The sequence below is a fragment of the Leishmania donovani genome, chromosome 7, assembly GCF_000227135.1.
Source record: "Leishmania donovani BPK282A1 complete genome, chromosome 7".
Taxonomy (NCBI): domain Eukaryota; phylum Euglenozoa; class Kinetoplastea; order Trypanosomatida; family Trypanosomatidae; genus Leishmania; species Leishmania donovani.
Genome location: NC_018234.1, coordinates 298,186 through 313,986, shown reverse-complemented (window position 1 = coordinate 313,986; position 15,801 = coordinate 298,186). Strand labels below are relative to the sequence as shown.

At 62.6% G+C, this 15,801-nt stretch overlaps 3 protein-coding genes across 3 annotated transcripts; all 3 read right to left on the bottom strand.

The window, feature by feature from the left end:
- Positions 1-971: 971 nt before the first annotated feature.
- LDBPK_070770 (protein kinase, putative) lies at positions 972-6,515 on the bottom strand (the record flags this gene model as incomplete). The annotated part of the gene is made up of 1 exon (XM_003858466.1): positions 972-6,515. One exon carries the CDS (start codon positions 6,513-6,515, stop codon positions 972-974), a length of 5,544 nt encoding a protein of 1,847 aa, XP_003858514.1.
- Positions 6,516-10,191: 3,676 nt separating this feature from the next.
- On the bottom strand, positions 10,192-10,698 carry LDBPK_070750 (Qa-SNARE protein, putative; the record flags this gene model as incomplete). Its single annotated transcript, XM_003858465.1, has 1 exon — positions 10,192-10,698. The coding sequence occupies one exon, from the start codon at positions 10,696-10,698 to the stop codon at positions 10,192-10,194; it is 507 nt and encodes a 168-aa protein (XP_003858513.1).
- Positions 10,699-11,961: 1,263 nt separating this feature from the next.
- LDBPK_070740 (hypothetical protein, conserved) lies at positions 11,962-13,521 on the bottom strand (the record flags this gene model as incomplete). Its single annotated transcript, XM_003858464.1, has 1 exon — positions 11,962-13,521. The coding sequence occupies one exon, from the start codon at positions 13,519-13,521 to the stop codon at positions 11,962-11,964; it is 1,560 nt and encodes a 519-aa protein (XP_003858512.1).
- Positions 13,522-15,801: the final 2,280 nt, after the last annotated feature.

Below are 15,801 nucleotides of genomic sequence, written 5' to 3'. Positions count from 1 at the left end.
GGCGGCGAGGGCGACCGCATCACACAAACGCAGACACGCGCCGCACGCTGGCGGAGATGGCGCAGTTTCGATCACGTCATAGCGTGAAGGGGCGGCGGCGGCGGCGCTCACTCTACACTCGGCGTGCGCTCAGGTCAAGCGGGAGGAAGTGGGGCACAGAGAGGAGGAGGTCGAGACGACGACGGAGCAGACGGCGCTGGCCTGCCGCGCACGCGTGTGACGGACTCCTCATTGCCCTGCGTTACGCGTTGGTTTCTGTGCAATGGCATCCGCCTTGTGCTTTTCGCTCACGTTGTAGTACACAACTGATATACCGCATCACCGACCGAGACGCAGACGGGCACACACCGAGGGAAAAGGCAGCGTGCTGCAAGACGGGCGTGGGAGAAGAGCGGCATGATCGAGGTCACGTCACAGGCACATGCTAGCCTATACGCAGACAAACAAAGGCAGCTTGCATGACGCCATGCACACACGCGCCGCGGACCAGTGAGCGCGACACACACGCACACACATGGAAGGGGAGGCACGTGCGTTGCACAGCATGCATCATCAGACAACGCTATCGAAGCCCTGGCGGTAGTCGGTGAGAGAGCGGGGAGGGGGGCCTGAGAGGGAAAGAGAAGCGGGCAGGCACAGGAGCACGAGGAGTGGCCAAGAGCGGTCACGCGGGAGAGAAAGACCCCTCGCGCACGCACGCACACATCGGCCCGCCAGGCGAGGAAGGGGATGGGACGGCGGCAATGAATATGTGCATCGGCCGCTTGAGAGGGCATCAAGAAGGCAGCATCGGTGCAGTCGCCCTTCCTGCTAGCCACCACCGTCACCACGGTAAAGAGGCTGAGGAAACAGAGAGCGAAACAGCGTCCGCGCCTCAATGCACGCAGCATGGGGACAACACGCCGAAAGAAAAGGGCCAGACGCGCCACGCCCCCACATCCGCTGCGTGACGACACCCGTTGCAGTCCCTCCTAGATATCATCCTTGCAGAGAGTCAGGAAGGGATGGCGGAGCAGCTCCGCCGTGCTGCTGCGGTCCTCTGGTCGCACCCTCACACACGCGGTAACGAAGTCTTGCAGCGCCACGTAGAGACGCATAACGTGGCGTTGTTCGCGGAAGAAGCGCTCTTCGTCGGGGGGGTTCGATTCGCCGAGCTGCAGTCCCGCGGTCATCGCAGAGGCGGCACGCGCGAAAGACGAGGATGTCGTGCCGCCGCGAGTGCTAGTGGCAGGGGTACGCACCGAAGCCGGCATCTTCGCGGTCAAGGCCGACGAGGAGCGCGGCGTGGCAGTGGCTTCGCAACCGTAAGTGCCGTGATCAACGCGCCGGCGCTGTGAGCAGGGCTCATCAAGCGTGTCCGAAACCGCGTTGTCAAGGTCGCCACCGACGACACCGCTGTCGCGGTCAACGCCGCTGACTTCACGGTCCTTTTTCGACGCTGAGCGGCTGCGAGGTGCTTGAGCAACGCCGCCCGCCTCCATAGCGCACGCTGCCACATCATCCTGCTGCTTCTCAGCATCAACCGTTGCCGACAAGCCTTCCCGCACCAGCCACTCTCTGGCCTCCTCCGCCCACGCGCGTATGAGCGGCGGCAACGGCAGCTCATCGCGTGCCGAGCCGATCCGGTACAACACTCGCAGCTTGTCCTTCGCAATGTGCCGCCACGGGGCGCAGCCGGTCGTCATCTCCATCACGACGCACCCCAGCGACCACACGTCGGCGGGACTGCCGATGGCATGGCTCTCGAAGCGGATCATCTCTGGCGCCATGTAAAGGGCCGTGCCGCGAAGTTCAGTGATGGCGTCTCGGTCAACCAACACTGGATAGGGGGGTGGCGAAAAGGCGTCGTCGAGGTCGCCGTTGGCGCCTCCCCTCACCGCCTTATCCATCCCTGCCAGTCCCTGTTGCTGCGGCGGCGGCGACGCCGGTGGCGGTGGCTGGAGGCGCATAGCGCACCCGAGGTCCGCCAAGCGGCACTCGTCGTCGGCCGCGACGAGCACGTTCGCCGTCTTCACATCGAGGTGGGCGTAGTTGTGCTGATGCAGGAAGCAAAGGCCCTCGACGATTTGTTTCGTGAAGCACTGTGCCTGCTCAATAGACAAGGACGGCATCTGCGGGTGTAGCGCCTCGCTCAGCGGCATCATGTCCAACGCCGAGCTGGATAAGGCAACGGAGCTGGCTGCCGAGGAGACGGAAGCGGCGGCGGTAGAGAGGCAGTCCCCTTCGCGGCGCGCAGGGTACTCCTCACCCTCGGCGCTCTCCTCTCGGTGCGTGCGGACTTGCGGAGAGGCGTGGCCTGTGGCTGCGGCCTCCTCTGCCTCCGCCCTCTGAGCATGCCCCGCCGCAGCGGAGCCGCCATCTGCGGCCTGCTGCTGCTGCCGCTGCTGCTTTGGCGAATTCGTTTTGGGGGCGGCAGCGGCCTCGGTGTGGCTCTCGCGCACCTCGCGCAGACCCCGAAGTGGGGAGCGCGCGCTCAGGCAGCTAGCGTCTTCGTTTACGCTCTCGGTGTGCCGTCGCCACGCCTCCACCGCAGCGACTGGTGGGCTGCCATTTGCGTCGAAGTGGCAGCCCGCGCTACGGTCGGCAGGGGCAGTCGACGGTTTCGGGGTAGCATCATCCAGGGCACTGCTAGTGTTCCACACAGCAGCATCGGTGCTGTTGCCTTCCATCATGTAGTCCAGCAAGGACCCGTGCTGGCAGTACTCGAGGTACATGAGAACCGAGTGGCCACGCTTCTCCGCACCGAAGAAGCCCACAATCCACCGCACGTGATGACGCGCCGCAAGCGTCAGTACCTCCAGCTCCAGCTCTAGCTGCTTCAACCGCGTTCGCAGCTTCCGATCCTTCGCGTCGAAGACGATCTGCTTCGCTGCCAGCACCTGCCCAGTCTCTGTGTTCAAGCACTCGTACACCTTGCCGCAGGCGCCACCGCCGAGGAAGGCGCCAATCGCCATCTCGCCGTTGCGCCCCGCGACACCCCGCAACCGAGGGCCATGCTGCGGCTCTGTAGGCGGCAACGGCGCAGCAAACGGGTTTACCTTACCGCTGGCGGTGGTAGTCGACGCCGCCGCGGCGTCGCACGCGGGGCTACCGCTCGCTGAACCAGCTGCCGTCGCCCCCGCTGCCGGGGAGCTACAATACTTGAGGCTGCCGCCAACGCTGATGCTGCTGCGCGGCGCCGGCCTCGGTCGCCCGCCGCCTGTCCTCGCCGCCTGCGCGAGACCAAGCGTCGTCGACGCGTTATCGTTGTCCTCTGCATCAGATGCTTGATGCGGCTGCGAATGAAGCAGTGACTTCCCCATCATGGTGGCAGTAGCGGGACGCGCAGGCGGCGAGCTTACGGCGAATGCGTGAGCGGCCTCACCACCACTGACGCTGCGCGAGTGCGCCGGTGACGCGGCACCAGAGGCACTCAAGGCTAGCGTCGCCGTCGTGGTTGGGCGTTTCGTGCGGGCGGCAGCACGCACGGTTGTGCCGCCGGAGAGAGACGAGAGGCCCGGGATTGACGCGCCGGCGTCACAGCGGCGCAGCGGCGGCAGCGCACTCGTGTTCACCGTGCGCGAGGTGCCGGTTTCGCTGTCGTGGTAAGTGAGGGAGATGGTGTACGAAGCCGAGCCATCATCCTGGTGCTTCACGGTCAAGTCGTCAACGCGGCGCTCGTTCGAGGGCTGCGTCGGCTTTGAATGGCTCAGCGGGGCTACACTGCCCACGCCGGATGTCAGGATGGCGGTACCTGCCGATGCAGAGGCCTTGCGAGCTGCGGCTGGCTGTAAGCCAGCCGTGAGACTCGACTCGGCTGCCGGCCGCTCCATAGAGCGTCTTGTAGACGCAGCTGTTGCTGCTCCTGCTCCTGTCGCCATCGGCGTGGCCGTGTGCGTCTCGTGCCCCACATCCTCGTCCTCTGCGCCCGCCCTCGAGGCAGGGGTGACGCCCGCGCCAAGACTCGTCACACGGTCCCGCTGACGCCTTCGCCTGCACTGCTGCACCTCAGTCGTGACGTCGGAGTAGACGTGGTTCTCGTAGTGGTGCGGCTGCAGCACGGAGGAGTAGAATACCCCTGACGCCGTGTCCGTGTAGTACTGCGAAGCCCAGGCGAATGGGCTGCGCATACCGCTGGCTTTCTTGCTGAGCTCTGCATTGGAGACATCTAAGGTCGTCGACGCCGCAGCAGCGCCCGTGTAGGCAGGTGACGATGGGGTGGCCAGAGGAGACGGCAGCGCATTCTCGGCGCCGGCGCCGAGCCCAGCCGACCTCCTGCTTGCCTGTAGCTGCTGTGTGTAGCGATGTTGCTGCTCTCGACGACTCGTCAACACGGCCAGCTGTTCGGCGATGGTGCAGCAGTGAGCCATGGTCGGGGGAGAAGCAGGCTCGCCAACCGACTCGGTGCCTGCAGCGTTCGGTTCCTCCGTGGACGACGCCTCTGGTGGCGCCGGGACTGCGCCACTGTCGGCCGTGGCCCCAGCGGCTGTTGCTGCGGCACGGGGTGAGGGGTGCGGCGGCATCCTTCGCTCCTGCGCAGACTCCCGTATACTCTGTTTGCACGGACCCGCACCGCTCCACGTGGCACTGCGGTCGCTTTTCTGCGAGCTGGCGGGCGTTTGACGGCAGGCACCTGAGCTCTGATGGCGAGGGCTGCCGCGCATACCCGGCTGCTGCTTATCCTCCGCCGACAGGAAGCGCGCATGAGACTCCAAAACGTGCTGCGCCGCCCCCTCCTCGCCCTCCACAGACACACCTTTTCTCCGCTGCCCGCCGCTGGAGCTGCGCCCTGCGTGCAGTGCGGCGAACGACGAGCAGGACTCTGCTGCTGTCACCCCCTCGTGCTGCTGTTGCGATCTGCACGACCCTGTGGCGCCGGCCCGCGGAGATACAGCCACCGACGACACGGCGGAGCAGCGCGCTGTGTGAGCATGGGAACCCGGAAAGGACGAAGAGGCGGAGGCCTCCAGCCGAACTGACGCTGTCGTGGCCACCAAGGTACAGATGTCTCGCTGCAGATTACGCTGCGCCACCGCCAACGCTGCTGAAGTAGCGAAAGTGTTGGTGGTAGACGCCGTGTGCACGCCGCTCCCGGCCGTCCCGGAGGTCGCCTCACCAGTGGTGGTGCTTTCCCCGGGGCCGCTGCCTACACTTCGGCTCACGCAGAAGCTGAGGTGCTGTAGCACAGGGAAAAAGAAGGAGTTAAGGAAGCGACTCGGCGGCGACGGCACCCCGGCAACCGGCGAGACGGAGAGCCGTGGCGGATGCAACGGCTGCGCGAGCGTGCTCGCTGACGTGGAGGAGGCTGCGGCCACGGAAAAGAGTTTGTGGTCGTCGCCGTACCACCGCGCCGTGCACGGCTTCCCCGTCGCCACCGGCTGCCCCGGCACACGGCTGTGCACCGAGACGTCGCTTTTTACGACGCTGCTGCGATACATGCTCTCTACAGCAGACGCGCGCCGCGTCGGTGACCTCGTCGCGGCGGCTGGGGTGACCGGCACAATCGCGCCGGGGCTCTCCCGCAGCAGCGCAGGGCTGTCGGTGGTGGTAACGCGGGAGCCATCGTACGTGCGCGTCAGTGAACCCGGCGCGCGGCGGCCAGGTGTGCCATCAGCGGCTGTACCTCCATCCTCAGCGCACGCCTCATCTCTCCCGCTGCGCCTGCGCATCTCGGGCTTCAGCAGCCCAAACACGCGCTTCCACCCGTGGGCGCCGCCGGCAAGACCCTGAAGCGCGTACGGCTCCAAGTCGTAGTAGTTGCTAAGGAGCGCCTTGGGCGTTTCTGGTGGCGGCGGCGATGGGGCGGCAGAAGCGGCTGGTGTGGCGCACCGATCATGAAACTCAGCCGTACTGTCGTGCGCCATCTGCAAGGGCGGCGCACTACACAGGGCAAATCGCATGTCGCGGTTGCCGGAACGCGCACCAGCGTCCGCGGCGGTATCTGTGTGGAGCGCCAACGAAGGCGATTGCGCCATCACGTCCCGCTCGCGCTGACCCCCCTCGTCGAGCTCATTCTCTGATGCCGCGGTCGACGACGGGTTCTCACCAGCGACGGTGTGCGCTGCTGTGGAGCCGCAACCGCCAAGTGAGGTGCTGCGACAACAAGTTGTCGCGTCACTCCTTGCGGTGCTGGGCGACAAGGGTGAAGCAGTCTTGACGCTGTCCATCGCGATGTCGCCCGTGTGCGAAGGATCTGAGGCCTCTCCGTGCCTCGTGCACGGGTGGCCAGGAGTCGTAGACTGACTACGGTACACGCGGCTGCTGCGGCTCCGCACCTTATAGGAGTTGTACGCTACCGAGACCGTGGCAGCTGTCAGCGCAGCCAGCACCACAACTGTCACCGACACGCTCGGCGGTGCCGCCGAAGAATTTGGTGAGCCGGTGGTGGTGCTGCCACCGCCCTCGGCGACCCTTTGGCCGGTCCCCTTCGTTCCCCAGCTCCTCCACGATGAGGTGTGGTGATGTTGGGTGGCGGTCGGTGGCGGCGGCGTAGACGGCGCCGAGGGTGTCGGCATCCTCAGCGGACCACTTGACATGGCCCAGCGCCGAGGCCTTCTCAAGGAACAATAAGAGCGCTCAAGGGGAAGAAGGAGGGAAAGATGAAGAAAGAGAGCCGCGATGGCTCCGCGAAAGGAGGGAGGCAGCGGGTCCGCGACCCGGGCCCCTCCTTGCGTCTTTCGTTGCGTATTCCAGCAGATCCCACGTTGCCGGCAATTCGCTTGTTCACGGAGCGCACGCGCGCGCAAGCGGACTTAGCCTGCTTCTGCGGATCACTGAAACTCCCCGCAGGATGCTCCCCTGCACTCACCTTTCGTGGAGCACGATGCGATTTCGTATGTATGCGTGAGGGAGGAAGGAGTGGGGGGGGGGGCGAGACGGGAAGGTCGAGGGCGTGGCAGCTGCCAGCGATGTCGCGGTGCTGGAGTAGGCGTGACGGTGCGCTTGATATCTTCTGCGTAGCGTTGTGTATACACACAGATGCAGCCGTGCCCGCCTTCTCGAGCTCGAGCCTACGGTATATGTCTGTGTGTGTGTGTGTGTTGTGTGTGTGTGTGTTGTGTGTATGTGTTGTGTGAGAGACAGAGGGAGGGAGGGAGGGCGGCTCACAGACACACACGCGCACGGAACGAAAAAGGATGTAACCGCTGGAGATGAGGCTGTCGATGGTGGTGCCCTCGACCCGCAAGAACGGCAGAATCGCTTCAAGGCAGACAAGCAGCGAACATCCAATCACCTGCCTTGCACGAGTAATAAGAAACAGGTAAGGGATTAAGGAACGGAAACGCCCATCAGCACCGACCGCAGGGTCGGGGGGAGGCGGGGAGGGAGGGGAGGCAAGCAGCCGACAGATGAGCCGCGCAAGCGCACCCACGCAGGAAATTATGCACGAGAAAGGAGAGGGATGACGAAAAAAAAAAGGAAAGCAGGGCCGATACTGTCATGCAAATTGACAGCGACGATACTCTGCAGCAACAGACGTCGTGTGGGTGTGTGGGTGTGGTTGTGGGTGTGTGGGTGTGTAGGGAAGAAGAGAAGAGGGAGGGAGGGGGGAAAGAGAGAGGAGAGAGACATGGTGAGGATCATCATGGCGATCGAGCGTGTTGCCATGAAGACAGAGCAGCGAGAGGCGTGAGGAAGGAGGGGCGGCTTCTCTGTCGTCCCGATGGATTTTGCATGGCAAATCCATGGACACGATTCGCTCGCTGTACGCACCCAACGCACAACGCCACAACGTCCACTACTGAGGTTGTTGCTGCCCCCACCACCGTCACCACCCCTGCTTCGTGGTTTGTGTGCGTGTGTAGCGAGCCCCCCCGCTCGTGTCAAGCGGACCCTTGTCCCCTTCCCCGCTGGGCGTCCAATCTCGGGCGAGCGCGCAAGCGCACATAAGTGTACCCTTTCCCCTTGGCCGCAGGTGCGACATGCCCCCTTTTCATGTGAGTGCGTGTGTGAGTGCGCACGTCAGGTCTCACTTCTTCTTTTTTCATTTTAGAACAGAGGCGAAAACGAAGGGAAAGAACAAACAGAAAACGGAAAACGAAGGACGGAGAAGTGCGTTGAGGGGGCGGTACGTCACCTCCAACATCACCACGGACATCGCGGACATCACCACCACCACCACCGCAGCACCAGCGGCAAGCAAGCGTCCATTGCCATCACCATCGACAACGGCTTTCCCTCGCACCCTGCGAGTCCGAGGAAACCGGTGCCGCTCCGTGAAGGTAGGGTGCATGCTTGTCTCTCGGCGCGCGGCGGCGACGGCGACGGCGACGGCGTGGGCAGTGCAGCCTTTCGGATCATCGCCACAGGTGGACGCGGGAGGAGCTGAAGAGCGGAGAGAACGAGCGACAAGCATACTACACACAGACAGAGAGAGAGATGCGCTCACGTGTGTCGCGCAGACACGTCGCACTCAGAGCGCCGTCCCTAGACGGACCCTCTCGCGTGTTCATTCTGTCCAACTCGCATTTCTCTCCACTCTCCTCCCTCGGCAAAGGCACGAACCATCCACTCGTCTAACTGGCGATTTACTCGTCGTCATCGCCGCCGCCGGCGTGGCGCTTGGCGGCCTTCGCGCGCACGCGCTTGACGCGGCCAGGGCGGCCGTTGCCGAACGGCGAAGCATCAGCAAAGGCGATGTGGCGCTCACTGCTCACGCGCACGATGAAGGACGGGATCGTCACAATCTGCTTGGCGACGGCGATGTGGCGCTGCTGAATCAGGACGCGGGCGTGGTGCACGGACTTGGAGAGACCGGCCTTGAAGACGATGGTCTGCAGGCGGCGCTCGAGAATGTCCGGCACCGTCAGCGACAGCACGTAATCCAGCTTGTCCTTCTCCTCGTCGAGGAAGCCATACTCGTGGCAGCGGCGCATGATGGCGGAGCCCTCAAGCAGACGGCGGGGGTGGTTCTCCGGCAGCGTCAGCAGCAGACGGGCCGTGCGGCGCATCTTGGACAGCGTCATGTTCACACGCCAGATCTCACGCTTGCAGCGCAGACCGTACTGGCCGCACAGCTTCATCTCGCGGTCGAGGCGCTCCTTCTCGAACGGACGACGCGGCGCCTTCCACACGCGGTTGAAGTTGTTGTAGTTGCGCATGAAGCTGATAGGACGACTTGGAAGAGGGTGAGAAGACGACGCAGGTGAGTCGCACTGTGACGTGGAAGGAAATGGAGTGCAGCCACGCGCAGCGGGATGCGGCGAGGGTGCGAGCGGCGCACGCGGAAAGATGATGCGCGGCGTTCGGTTTTTGGTGTCAACAACGAGAAAGAAGGGACGAGAGAAAGAGCGACAGACAGTCGGAGGCAGCAGCGCAGACCAGGGAGGGAGGGAGAAGCGGGGGTTGGCCATTGGAGTGAGGCGATGATCTTCCCACCCACATGCATGCGCATCGCGGTGAGGAAAGATGGAGACGTGTAGTTCCCACCGAGATAGGCCCTTCTTCGCACGCACGCAGGTGTGTGCGGCAGTTTCGACTCTCTCTTTTCGAAGAGGGCGGTGGCGCGTGATCTCACGTTCTACTGCGCCCTCTGCCCTCACACACACACACACACATCTTGGCTTGTTCAGTTGCGTGTTTGGCTTGTGTAATGCCTGCGCACACCTGCGCACGCGCTTGGGTGTCGAGGAGTGCGGGCGGAGCGCTCCAAAGAGATCCGCATCCAACATGCGCAGGAGGAGCAGACATCAAACACATGTGTGCAGGCATACAGAGACCCAGGAGGCATGGAGAGCAAGGCAGGCAGGCAGTGAGCACGAAGAAAGCAAATATGCGCCGAAGCACTAAAAAACAATACGAGAGCGATGAGCAAGTTGCGGTGAGGATGCTGATGCGCGCTGACACTGCGGAATGGGGCTGTGTGACGGAGGCGCTAGCGAGACCGCCTCGACTGCCCAGGGCGTCTAGAGCCACAGCGGCGACACGCTGGCAATGACGATGATGAGGGAAGGAAAGGCGTCTTGCTTGCACCAAAATAACGTAATCATCATCGCGCACATGGTGTGGCAGGAGAATGGCAAGTTCGTGAGCCGCCTGCTCTCTCTCCTCCACCTCCGCAGGTTTGGCTGCTGGCCCGTGTCGCCATGAGAACACATCGCTCGGCGTGTCTGTGTATTCCTCATCTCCTTCACCGAGACCTGGACGCACTTATCCATCGCTCACGCATGGGTTCACACACACGCGCGCACGCCGCGAACGTGACGTTCCTTCCTACTTCCGAATGAACTTCGAATAGATAATGACAACGATCAGGAGCATCAGAAACGCAACGACGCATCCCTTGATGAGCCACTCCTTATACACGCCCATGCGGATGTCGCGGATTACCTGGCGGGAGTCGCTAAGATGTTGGTGCGTCGAATCTACCGTGTTGAGGCTGTTCTGGATGACTTCGCGCTGCTTTCCCAGCGACTGCAAAGTAGCGTAGCCGGAGTTGTTCGTGGCCTCGTTCATGCGAAGCGCGCGCTCGATGTTCTCGCGCGTCTGCTGTGCGGTCGTCGAGGAGGAGATTACGGCGGAGTCGGCCGGCGGCACCGCTGCGCTGGGGCCGCTGCCGATGCCGCTGTAGCCACTTTGCAGATTCGCGGCAGCTGCAAGTTGCGGCGCCCGTTGCGTCTCCGCGGCTGCCGCGGTGGACGGCTGCACGGAAGCCTTCATGTGCTCGATCAGCGTGCTTTCATTGCCGCCACCCAGCTTCGCATTCACCCCTGCGCGCATTCGGAAAGGCGGCGCGGAGGAGGGGAGGTCGTGTATGTGCTTGCTGTGTGTAGGTGTGTAACCTCGGTGGCAGGTTTGGGGGGGGGAGCAGGGGAAGGGGGAGACGTGGGCGAAGCTACCGGAGAAGAGCGTTTGCTGGGCTCAATACTGTTTTGCGCGGTGAACACGAGAAAGTAGCACCCACGCCCGCATACGCAGTGCACGTCGCGTCCCCAGACACACGCACACACAGAGAGAGACAGAAAGAAGGACGAGGAGAAAGGCGAGAGCGCTCTTCGGATCAACGAGTGTGCAGGAGAGATGCAGGCAGTGACGCGCACGCCAAGGCCGCGTGAGGGCCAGCTTCATTGAGCAAGCCAGGTCTGCGCCTGTGGACTGGGGGTGCGACTGAGTGTGCGTACGTGTCCCCTGTGAATGGACACGCATGCACAGAGGAGAGGCACATAACACACTCGCATATCCTCTGCGGGAGAAGCAGAGCGCACACACACACACGCACAGAGAGAGCGAGAGAGCGAGGTGGGTTCGCGAACTGGCGTGGCACACGACAAGAAACTTGGCTGGATCATTCCTGCGTATGTGAGCGCGTCGGCAGCGAGCACGCCGTCTTTTCGGCTTGCAGTGAGCGCGTGGCGAAGTGATGCGGGAATAAAGATGGGGAAGGCTGAAATAGTGTCACACGTGCTGGTGCCTTAGGCGAAGGGGGGCGTTGAGAGGGCCACGCGAGTGATTGTTCTTCGTGTGCGTCACGCGGGCGTGGCGGCGCTGCCGTGTCGAGCCGCGGGCCCCACATGAAAAAGGAGAAAGGGCGGTGCCATAATCTCACAGACACGCACACACCTTGAGAAGCGCGCAAGATTAGGTAGAACGCAATGAACAGGGAGTGAGTCGAGGCGAGCGGCCGCGCTCGATGGCGGTATGGAAGGCATCCCCACACGATAGCACACACGTGAAGAAACCAACCTTCAGCTCGGTGCGCCTGCGGCTGCTCATGTGTGCGCGCATGGCTTGAGTGCGATCCGTCGGCGAGCCAGCATGAAGAAGCTTTACTCAGAGAGGAAGCGTGAGAGCAGTCAGCTGGTCCGATGCGCACCGTGCGAGTGAAGTGCACCTCTCAGCTGAAGACGTTGTCGTCTAGCCTCGAACGCGACCACGACGCCGGAAAAGGCACGCGCACACACACGCACAAACACAAGCAGCTACGCGCTACGAGTGCCTTCTCCACACTGCAACAGGGCCAACGAATTGCCCGCCCCACTCTCTCTAGTAGTCATCCTCATGGCCGTGAACATGGGCGTGCCCGTCGGCGTGGTTTTTGTTGTCGCTACAGCAGTCACCACAGCACGGGCAGAAGTTCAGCCGGCCTCTCTCTCGCAGTGTGTACTCGTCCCACGACTCTTCCTCGCCGTCGAGCAACGCCTTCAGTGGAACCCGCACTGTCTCGAAGGCCACCGGGCAGTTGCAGGCCTCAGCAACGGACTTGTATTGCGTCAGCATGTGTGCGCTGCAGGCCCCGGCGGCATCGTGCTCGCCGCTGGTGCCAGTGCTGCCCGCAGCTGCCGTGCCGAGATGGTCGCCGTAGAGGACAACGACCCTTACAGGATCGGACTTATCGATGTTCGGTGAGGCAGACATGCCAAGCAAACAGCCCAGGCAGCCGCTGAGCGCCGCCAGTGTGCTGCCAACCACCACCACCGGTGGTGCCGCCGTGCGCTTCGCTGCCAGCTCAGGTGATGTGGCTTGCAACGCCAGTAACATCCCTTGATAAACGGCGGTCATGTGCTCGCCAATGAAATCGACCATTTCGCGGAAAGCGTCCGCCATGGTCGGCGCCGCTGCTGCAGACGAGGTCGGTGAGACGCAGCGACTACAAGCTTGCATATACGTCGGAACCGACGTGTACGGGAGGCGCACCACCACAGCACGACAGTGGAGCAGCACACTGTCCGGCTGCATCGCGGCGAACGCGGTGTACCAGGCGATGTTCACCATTGTCTTGCCGCCGGCTTGCGCAATCGGTAAGTCGGCAAGGTCTAGAACCACCACAGGCCCCTCCATCGAGACGGGAGACGTTGCCGACTGTGGCGCCGCTGATTCCGAGGCGCAGTGCCTCCCCATGCCGTCAAAGGAATTCCTCGGCAGGGCGGCAGAGGAATAGTAGTGCGAGCACACCACCACTCGGCGGTTACCCATGCGAGCTGAGGCGAGCATGAAGTCGTCCGTCTTGTCCGACAACGAAGCCAGCGAGTGCAACTCTGTCGCCGTTGCCGCCGTCGCGTCAGACGAGGCGAGCTCGCGAAGCTCCCGCTCCACTGTCTCCACCAAGGCCGCCGCCGCCTCATCGCCGGCCGCCTCGGCCCACGGCAACAGCGGCACCTCGTCGTAAAGAATGTCGTATAAGTTCCACGTCTCCCTCCACAGCATGCAGGCCGCCTCTTTATCGATTGTCTCCAGAGGCGAGAGCGTCGGCGCAGCTGCTGCTGTTGTTGCGTCGCCGCCTGCCTCGCCAGGGGAGTTCGTTGCCTTCGACTGTTTGATAGACTGCGCCTGCGCCGCTGTGTCGGTCGCCGCCTGAATGCCCACCGGGAAAAGCGCGAAGCGGAACGGCTGCATCGCTCTTGTGGGTCGTTCGGCAAGCGTTTTCGTGCTCGTTGCCGCATCCACGGCCGACGACGCGGACTCCGAGCTCGGTGGCAGGAGCAGCACCGAGTAGTAGGAATCCGAGGGCGGCGGGCTGTGCGTGTGTCGAAAGCCGCGAATGTGCATCGCCAACGCCTGCGAGTTCTCTGGGCAAGCGCCCTTGCCACGAATCCGGAGAAACATGTGCGCGTGCGTCTTCACGTGTACACCTTTGGAAAGGGTGGGAGCCGCACGTGCACAAGAGAAGTGTGCGGCAATTCGATGGAGAGTGCGATGGACAAGATAGCGACGGTGAGAAGTTCGAGGAGGGCGATGAGGTTGCCTCTGCAGAGCAAGGACAGACGCAGAGACCCCGAGACGCACGCCAGACCGCATACTCGTGCGCGCACATTGCCTGAGCAGGGAGTGGGGTGGGGTCTGGGAAAGGGCAAAGGCAACGCGACTGGAGGATGCGGAAGAGAAAGAGTCGGAGCGAAGGCGAAGATCACGACAGGGCACCGTTTGTTGCCCACGAGCGCACAGATCGACGCGTCGCCGTACATCTCCCCCATCCTCAATATGCATGCCTTCAATCCACCACGCCCCCCCCCTTCCCTCCCTCCACACCCAGAAAGTCGCACACGTCCTGAGCGCCCACACAGAGACGGGTGCGCCACGCACCGACACACCTACACGCCCACGTCGCACCGCTTCGCGTTATCGCTTCGCTGTGCGTTTATTTCTCGCCCCTTCAATGTAACGCACACACACACGCAGGGACATGCACACAGGCATATGTGCGTCCCATACGATCACGCACCACAGCATGAGCATCGCGCCTCTCAGCCACAGGCCACACCCTCCGCTAAGAATGCTCCCAGCCCTCCCCGCATGGAGGAGGAGGAAGAGGAGGAATGAGGAGGGTCATGACAACCCCGAAGCATCGCCTCACCGCCATCCTCACACATGGATGTAGACAAAGACCACAACGAGCACGCGCGCGCACACACATCCACCAAAGGAAAAACGAAATAACGAAGCGGGAGAGAGAGGTAAGTAAAAGCCACAAGCACACGCGCACGCGCACACACACGCGAGGGAGGATCGGACGCGTGTGTGTGCGCGTGCGCGTGTGCTTGTGGAGGGGGGAGGTGATTAGTTCACGATAACATGTTTGAAAATGCAAAAAAAAAGAGAGAGAAGAGCGTTTGAGAACGCAAGCACGACGAGGGGGAGGGAGGTGCGTCTGTGCATGTGCACGTATGTGTCGTGCTTGCTCCCTTCGCCGCACGCAGCCCAAGCAGCAGCTTGAAAATGATGGCCGCAGAGGGAGATTGAGAAGGTTGATATGGACGCGGTGATCAGAAAAGGGGGAGGGCGAGCCCCACAAAGTCTCTGCCCAAATCTAGAGCGCCGTCACAGACACATTCGCAGGCACCCACGTACACGTGCATGAGGCCTACAGCAAACGCATAGGTGCGCATTCAACAGAAAAGGGATTCGCTGGTTTTTTCTTGGTTTTCAACGTGTGTCCATTTTCTACCACAGAGCATGAGCTGCACTCCGATCTACTGGGGTCTCTCACAGGCTCAGCAGCGCGTGGCGCGAAGCAGCCATGAACGCACGTGTTACAGGAAGGCCACCGACCCAGTCATCGCAGCACAGCCTCTGGCTCGAAGGCCAAAACACAGCAGCTCAAATTATGCCAATCGCCACCTGGTGCATCCGTCTCGGGGTAGCACTCCGGCTCCCCACACCAGTGAGCAGTGTGAGAGCCAGAGGTAGGGGATTCGCTCGAGTCACTGTGACACTTTTCCCTGTGTATGGTGCAAGCGGGCTCACTGTCGCAGGTTGCTCCGACGCAATGTCGTCCAGGTCCTGACCTTCGACATCAGTAGCGATGCATCGCCATGACTTTCTGAAATCACCGCTACTTGGCACTGGAACGACCAGAAGGGGTTTGGTACTTTCCAGCGATAGAGGTAGTGTGGGGGTCTACTCGGTTTCCTCCCGGACAGAGTTGGGGGGCAGGGGAAGCACTGCACCCTGAGTTATCACAAGCTGAGGATATGTGTGTGTGTTGAGCAAAGGAAGGGGGCGGGTGCGTAGAGCAGACACACTACAAGGAAAGCGAAGCAAGCACCCTGGGAGCAAGTACGCTGCTATGCGCCCAGCACACTCCACACACACGCATGCAAGCCTAAGCGCCGCTGTCGCTGAAGGAGCTCTCCAAGCGTTGCGACTACAATGCTGGACGCCTCTTGTTTTGACGTTGCTCTACCTCTCGCCCTTTCAGCCGTGTCCACGTAGCCACTACGAACACGTCAAGCAAGCAAGACGCACATACACAGCTGCAGCGCACCCACCTCTGTTGCGCCGCAGCTACGCCCTGGCGCGCGAGGGCCAGCCGTCCTGGCGTCGGATCGGGTCCACGCGTCTAGCGGGCCCCCCGTGTCCGCGACCCGCCCCTTCCTCGCGCGCGTG